The sequence below is a fragment of the Cyclopterus lumpus genome, chromosome 19 (assembly GCF_009769545.1).
Source record: "Cyclopterus lumpus isolate fCycLum1 chromosome 19, fCycLum1.pri, whole genome shotgun sequence".
Taxonomy (NCBI): Eukaryota; Metazoa; Chordata; class Actinopteri; order Perciformes; family Cyclopteridae; genus Cyclopterus; species Cyclopterus lumpus.
Window position 1 is genome coordinate 18,404,158 of NC_046984.1, and position 7,500 is coordinate 18,411,657.

The following is a 7,500-nucleotide window of genomic DNA, read 5'->3' on the forward strand; positions in this document are numbered from 1 at the left end:
TTTCCCCGACGTCTAACGGGATCAAACAGTTCTCCTCACGGGTGTTATTTTAATTCCCTGATGACGCTTCAGGCGTAAAGGACGTTTACCTCGTCCACGAATCAAATCTCCAGGTAGCGCCTGAGACATTTAGACGTTATGTCCGTGCATCCAAATCAGAGGATTATTGTGCATATCCATAACCGCTCCAAGGATAAGATGTTTGTTTGCAGCTAATTTGAAGTGAGATATTGAATGCAGATGCCAGTAATAAGAGAGCCTCTAATGGTGTGTGTCTGCTTGAGTCGCTCTGAGCAGATGAAACATGACTCGGCGTGGACTCGTCACGCTGAGTCATGCCAACAGCCACCGGCTGCGTTCCAGAAGCCGCCCCACCTATTAGTCCCATTCTGCTCGGAGGTCCTCTGTGACTGCAGCGAGGCTCATTAGACACCGAGCCGCCAACGCCGGCTGATGGATTATGGACGAACGCAGAGATTTACAGCGTTATTGGGGAAGCACGCTGGGAACTATTATTATCCTTAATGCTGAACACTAATCACTTGATGTTCTAAAGTTAGGGGACTCCATGATGGGGCAGAGACTCTTTGCTTGACCCTTGACCCTGAAGGCCTCAACATGAACATTTCCTCTAAAGTCTTAAAATAAAAATGCACTTGAACTCGTCGTTGTTTGCAAACCTTTAAAAGAACAGGGAGCGTGAGAGGACTCCCCCGTCCCGGGGCGGCGCCCTTAATTCATGACATCATCCTCAGTGACGTGTGCAAAGCGGCGTCCATCCGCGAACTCTTGTTTGTTCCGTATTGCGTCTCCATGAGACTCCAGCATCTCACCAGAGGCACCAGGTAGACTCTCATCCACCAATCAGGAGCCAGCATCCTGACCTCCACAGGCCACATGGATTCATGGTTATTAGCCCCATGAGTCAGATTCCAATCTCATCTGGTGGGCTTTTATCTAAAGAACTAAAACACATTTACTAATTTAATACAAGTAGGTTCAACGGCTCCACTTCCACAGAGGCCTCGTCCGTCTCTTTATCTCTGAGATTACATGTGTTATGGGTGGATGAAGGGTGGATGAAGGTGAAGCATCTGGACTGAGTGAAGGTGAAGCCATGTGGCTCCATGTGGCTTTGTAAATGTTAGGGCAGCCCAGGACTGGCTGTAACATTACAGTAACTGGTGATGTCCCAGTGTGTCGATGTGGTTAAACTGGGATTAAAGACAACGATGAGCAGGCTGTCCAGTGCTGTGTGGAGCTCCACCTCTGAACAGTGATGCACTGCGACTCATTAATTAATAATTAATATGTCGTCAGGTGGCGTTTGTGTACTGATGGTTTGAAGCCTTCAGTTTTTCATCACAATGGTATTAGTAAACAGGAAGTGACTATAACTGGACTGAGGAGGAGGGACCTAGAGACGCCGTATACGGTTCTGGTGTGGACCTGTCAATCACCTTGTAGCCCCGCCCTAAAGCATACCCTGCTTCATGGTCTGTTTGTATCACAGTTTTTTTTTGTGTTTCTTGTTTAACTTTAACAGGAACCTCCTCACAGGGTTCTGATGTGGTTCTCCTCACAGGGTTCTGATGTGGTGCTCCTAACAGGGTTCTGATGTGGTGGCTCCTAACAGGGTTCTGATGTGGAGCTCCTAACAGGGTTCTGATGTGGTGCTCCTAACAGGGTTCTGATGTGGTGGCTCCTAACAGGGTTCTGATGTGGTGCTCCTAACAGGGTTCTGATGTGGAGCTCCTAACAGGGTTCTGATGTGGTGGCTCCTAACAGGGTTCTGATGTGGTGCTCCTAACAGGGTTCTGATGTGGTGGCTCCTAACAGGGTTCTGATGTGGTGCTCCTAACAGGGTTCTGATGTGGTGGCTCCTAACAGGGTTCTGATGTGGTGCTCCTAACAGGGTTCTGATGTGGTGCTCCTAACAGGGTTCTGATGTGGTGGCTCCTAACAGGGTTCTGATGTGGTGCTCCTAACAGGGTTCTGATGTGGTGCTCCTAACAGGGTTCTGATGTGGTGCTCCTAACAGGGTTCTGATGTGGTGGCTCCTAACAGGGTTCTGATGTGGTGCTCCTAACAGGGTTCTGAGAGGACGATGAGCCGGCTGGCGCTGCCTCGGCACGGGGAACCGAAACGGGTTCTGGAGCTCTCATTCATAGAGCACTTTAAATGATAGTGTGTCTGTCTGAGCACACAGGAGGGCCGGCAGGTCCACGTCGATGGAGGAGATGGAAAGAAACAGACGTGCAGTGGAAGTGAATGAGTGAGGAGCTCGAGCTGAAAGCTGCAACGTGCTTCTTTCTTCTCAGAGTGGACCGCACGATGCTCCTCTGCACGATGCTCCTCTGCACGATGCTCCTCTGCAAGATGCTCCTCTGCACGATGCTCCTCTGCACGATGCTCCTCTGCATGATGCTCCTCTGCACGATGCTCCTCTGCACGATGCTCCTCTGCACGATGCTCCTCTGTGTCCATGAAGGCATCGAGGTGTTAGTGGAAACACTAAGAAGTACACAGGGTTGGATTTGGTTCCTGAACCTGAACTTTACTTCTAGTGCATACTGCTTCTGCCCTTACGCGGTATGCTTCATTAGGACCTTGACCCTTGACCCCCTGCTCTCCATCTGCTGTGTGTGGTTTTAAAACAGATGAGACACATGGTTCTGCTTCCCGGTGTTTATCTCCACAAACAGGCGTGACAGCTGAGTCCGCCGCAGCGTTCAGAGGAATGCGCCTGCCGGCTGCATCTTCACCTTCAGCTCGACCTCAGCAGACATGTGGCCTGTTAAGTCATCTGGGGATGTGCTCTTTTTAAGTGCAGGTCTGGAGGTTTCAGAAGTAGGTCAGAGATAACATCTGCTGTTACCTGTCAGCCTGCGCAATAGATTTATGATAATGCACCTAATATCCGTAATGGGAGGTCAAGGCAGCATTTAGCATCGCACTGGGCCTCGCCTGAGTCTTTGCAGCCTCTGGCTCTTCGTCCTGGCGGCACTGATCTGTGTTTTATGAAACTGCACTAACCATGGGTTTGTTCTCTAGAAACACAAGTTCAGTCTTTTAAAAGATGTTTGTTTCACTTGGAACACATTTATTCTGCTTCATGCCTTCCTCTCCCCTCCGTCTCCTCTGCAGCCTGCGAGCTGATGAACCAGGGCATCCTTGCGCTGGTCACCTCCACGGGCTGCGCGTCGGCCAGCGCCCTGCAGTCCCTGACGGACGCCATGCACATCCCTCACCTGTACATCCAGAGGAACAGCGAGGGGTCGCCGCGCACCGCCTGCCCCTTCAACCCCAGCCCCGCCGGGCAGCGCTACACGCTGGCCGCCCGGCCGCCCGTCCGCCTCAACGACCTCATGCTGACTCTGGTGGAGGAGCTGTGCTGGCAGAAGTTCATCGTGTTCTACGACATCGACTACGGTGAGTGATGCTGTTTAGAGATGCTGTTGGTTGCGTTGGACCCCCCCAGGGTTAGGGTTTGAGGTCTCCACTTCCTGTCAGGTGGTTTTGATTGACGGTTCAGAGACATCAACTGTTTTACTGTCTTGTTTTCGGATGTTATTCTGCTGTTGGGAGGAAGCAGCAAAGCATCGTTCTCTCTGGTGTTTGAACTTTATGGGATGTCTGCTTCTTCTTTGGGTTCAAGGTTTCCTTAAACATCCCCTCAGTGGGACCTCTACCCCGACCTTTGGACTACTGTGTGTGTACTCAAACCAAAGGCACCACGTTACGCAACACTTTAAAGTTCAGAAAACATTTCACACAGTTAAAGAAGTTCCACTCAACCTTTTGATTAGTGATTGGCAGCAAGAACAAAACTAACTCTTCAGTTTCATTTTGCAATGTTGGACAACAAAGCAGCTTTGGTTGACCTGCATTGGTCCTTCAACACTAGTCAAACCATTGATAGGGCCTTGAGAACAGCTGCCGGCTCAAGGATGCTCAATGCTGTCCTGGAGACGTTTCCATGACAATCTTGATGAAGTCACATTAGGCTCAATGGATTTTGAAGCGTAATCGATACGGGATGGTGGAAATTACAATACAGGGAGAAGACAGATGGAGGCATTTAGCCTCTCGATACTCTTATCTGAGTGATTTAGAGTAAGTGCATCTGGGGGGGGGGGGGGGGCATTATGACCGCAGGACGACAGTGAGAAACACACACTTGTGTTTAAAATGCATCAGCAGATTTATTTGGAACACTTTGACCCGTAACGTTCTCCAGGGGACACGACTTACCAACGACTTCTGAGCAAGCGTCCATCGACCCTCAGACTGGGTTTTGGGGAATATCGTGCATCAGTTAGATTAATTGTCCTATTATGTGATTTGTAATTATTACATTTAAAATGTCATGCAGCTAATAAAGAAGGATAAAAAATGGGCAAACCACTAGAGCCAGACTGGGACTATTGTTATGAGGTGGATACCTTTAGAAAGTGAAATATATCAATGGAGCCGTTGTCATTCTTGTTGGTTGAATACCTGTGCAGCCCCCCCCCCCCCCCCCCCCCCCTCAATCTGGCTCAGAACCAGCAGAGGTCCCACAGGAACCAACACACTGTGGCTGAGGACCAGTTATCACATGACAACATGTAATAAGTTGGACTGACAAGAGGAAGTCTTCTGTGTCCATTGGAACCAGAGACGTTCTAGAACCTGAAGTCTCATCGGTTCGTTGATGTGATGTTTAATAACTTGGTGGTAATTGTCTGGATTTGAACTCCCAACCAAATCAACGCTCAGTGCATTCAGGAGATCTTTGTGGCTTCCCTTCAAAATATTGACAACATTATGAACATGCAGTGAAAGTTTCATGATGAATCTGATGTGAACTCCAGAAGAACCGCGAGAAAACGTGTTGAAAGTGTCTTTTGTTGCCGGAACATGGAGTCTGAAATAACATCATCAGTGTGTAACATTAGGTTTTCATACTAATAACTAATGCTCAGAATAACTTTTTAATCTGTTCAAGCCCCGCCCATCTCCATCCAGAAGAGGAAAGAGGAAAACAAATGAATAGCAAAATATATTATTAGTAATAACCAAATGTTCTGAATGAATCTTCAAGAGGAAATAGTGTTTGTATGAAGGATCGTATCACTAATAATCATCATCTTTTACTATCTCAGGATGTCATTCTGCAGCCCAGCCAAGATTTCAGTTCATATTTCCCAACTATATTTATATAGCTATATATATAGTTACATAAAAATATACATAATTATATATATATATAGTTATATATATATAACTATATAGATATAACTATATAGATATATATATAGTTATATATATATAACTATATAGATATAACTATATAGATATATATATATATATATTGTGGCATCACAAGGGGACAGGTAGTGGAGGGGCGCTACAAAATGGCCGCCAGTGCAAGAACTACATCTCCCAGCCTGCCTCACCGCTCACCCAGCTGCAGCTGCTTAAGGCACCTGATTGAGGCAGGGCTGGAAGACTTAAGAGAGAGCACCTGGGAAGGAGGGGGAACACAAGCGGAAGGTGAACCCACAAGCACCTGGAAGAGGACGACAAAGAAGAGGACCTCGTAGCCTGGATTCACCAGTGTTGAGTTTTGTTTGGTTAATTAACCACTTTCTCCTCCGGGATGTTTTATGTTTTCTAACTGGACCCTTTTTTGATACTTTGTTGTTTGGACGTTACCTTGCTGGTGGGATGGGAAATAAACCTTTACTTTTTGTTAAATACCCTCGGACGTGCCTGTGTCCAGCTCTCTTTTTGCACTGCCCCAGGCTAGCCTGTCCTAGCGACAGCCCGTGACACTACAATATATATATAACTATCCATCCATCCATTATCAGCCGCTTATCCGGGGTCGGGTCGCGGTGACAGCAGGTTCAGCAGGCCGACCCAGGCCTCCCTCTCACCCGCAACACTTTCCAGCTCATTCTGGGGGATCCCGAGGCGTTCCAAGGCCAGCCGGGAGATATAATCCCTCCAGCGTGTCCTCGGTCTTCCCCGGGGCCTCCTACCAGTTGGACGTGCCCGGAAAACCTCTAATGGGAGGCGTCCAGGAGGCATCCTGACTAGATGAACCACCTCAGCTGACTCCTTTGGACACGAAGGAGCAGCGACTCGACTCCAAGCTCCCCCTGATGTCCGAGCTCCTTACCCTATCTCTAAGGCTGAGCCCGGCCACCCTACAGAGGAAGCTCATTTCGGCCGCTTGTATCCCAGATCTCGTTCTTTCGGTCACGACCCAGAGTTCGTGACCATAGGTGAGGGTTGGAACGTAGACCGACCAGTAAATGGAGAGCTTTGCCTTCCGGCTCAGCTCCCTCTTCACCAAGACGGACCGGTACAGCGCCTGTTTTACTGCTGCAGCCGCACCGATCCGCCTGTCCCCTGGCGGAGGCCAACACCCACCGGGAACGTGTCTGACTTACTACCGAGGAGACGAACACAGCTCCTACTGCAGGCGTACAGAGACCGGATGGCCCGTGCCAACGGGTCCGGCACCCCATACTCCCGCAGCACCCCCCACAAAACCCCCCGAGGGACCCGGTCGAAAGCCTTCTCCAGGTCTACAAAGCACATGTAAACTGGTTGGGCAAACTCCCAGGACCCCTCCAGTAATCTTGCGAGGGTAAAGAGCTGGTCCACTGTTCCACGACCGGGACGGAATCCGCACTGTTGGTCTTGAATCTGAGGTTCGACAAGCGGTTTCCTGTTGGTTTCCTGTGGTTTCCTCTTGGTTTCCTGTTGGTTTCCTGTGGTTTCTTCTTGGTTTCCTCTTGGTTTCCTATGGGTTTCCTCTTGGTTTCCTGTTGGTTTCCTGTGGTTTCCTCTTGGTTTCCTGTTGGTTTTCTGTTGGTTTCCTGTGGTATTCTGTTGGTTTCCTCTTGATTTCCTGTGGTATTCTGTTGGTTTCCTGTTGGTTTCCTCTTGATTTCCTCTTTTGTTCCTGTTGTTTTCCTGTGGTTTCCTCTTGGTTTCCTGTTGTTTTCCTGTGGTTTCCTCTTGGTTTCCTGTTGGTTTTCTGTTGGTTTCCTCTTGATTTCCTGTAGTTTCCTGTTGGTTTTCTGTGGTTTCCTGTTGGTTTTCTGTGGTTTCCTGTTGGTTTTCTGTGGTTTCCTGTTGGTTTCTGAGCGTTTGTGGCGTCTCCGTCAGGCTGGCATCGGTTTTCCATTCAGACGTAATCGTCCAGCATCAGATCTGGTTTGTTGAACCGCTCACAACAACAGACTTAATCACACAACAGTATCGATCCGGGGCCTATGGTTCACCGGTGCTCCTATTGACACTAATCCTCTCTAATTCCTGACATTCCTCTCATCCAGTCAGCTTTTTATGGACTTTCCTCCTCTAACTCATTTAATCCTTCAATAGAGATTAAATCCCAGAACATTCAGGCTTCCTCATGTTACGCTGCTGCAACGCCTTCGCTGTTCTGAAAATTTGAACATATACACTCTGAGAAGTAATGGAACCTAGAACTAAAAC

General features: G+C 48.5%; 1 protein-coding gene across 1 annotated transcript in view; it reads left to right on the forward strand.

The window, feature by feature from the left end:
• The window catches only part of LOC117748339 (glutamate receptor ionotropic, delta-1-like), a 278,598-nt gene that overhangs the window by 166,786 nt on the left and 104,312 nt on the right, over positions 1–7,500 (forward strand). The window contains exon 3 of the mRNA XM_034557989.1: positions 3,148–3,432. Coding sequence (XP_034413880.1) covers positions 3,148–3,432 — 285 coding nt within the window. The remainder of the gene's footprint in view (positions 1–3,147; positions 3,433–7,500) is intronic.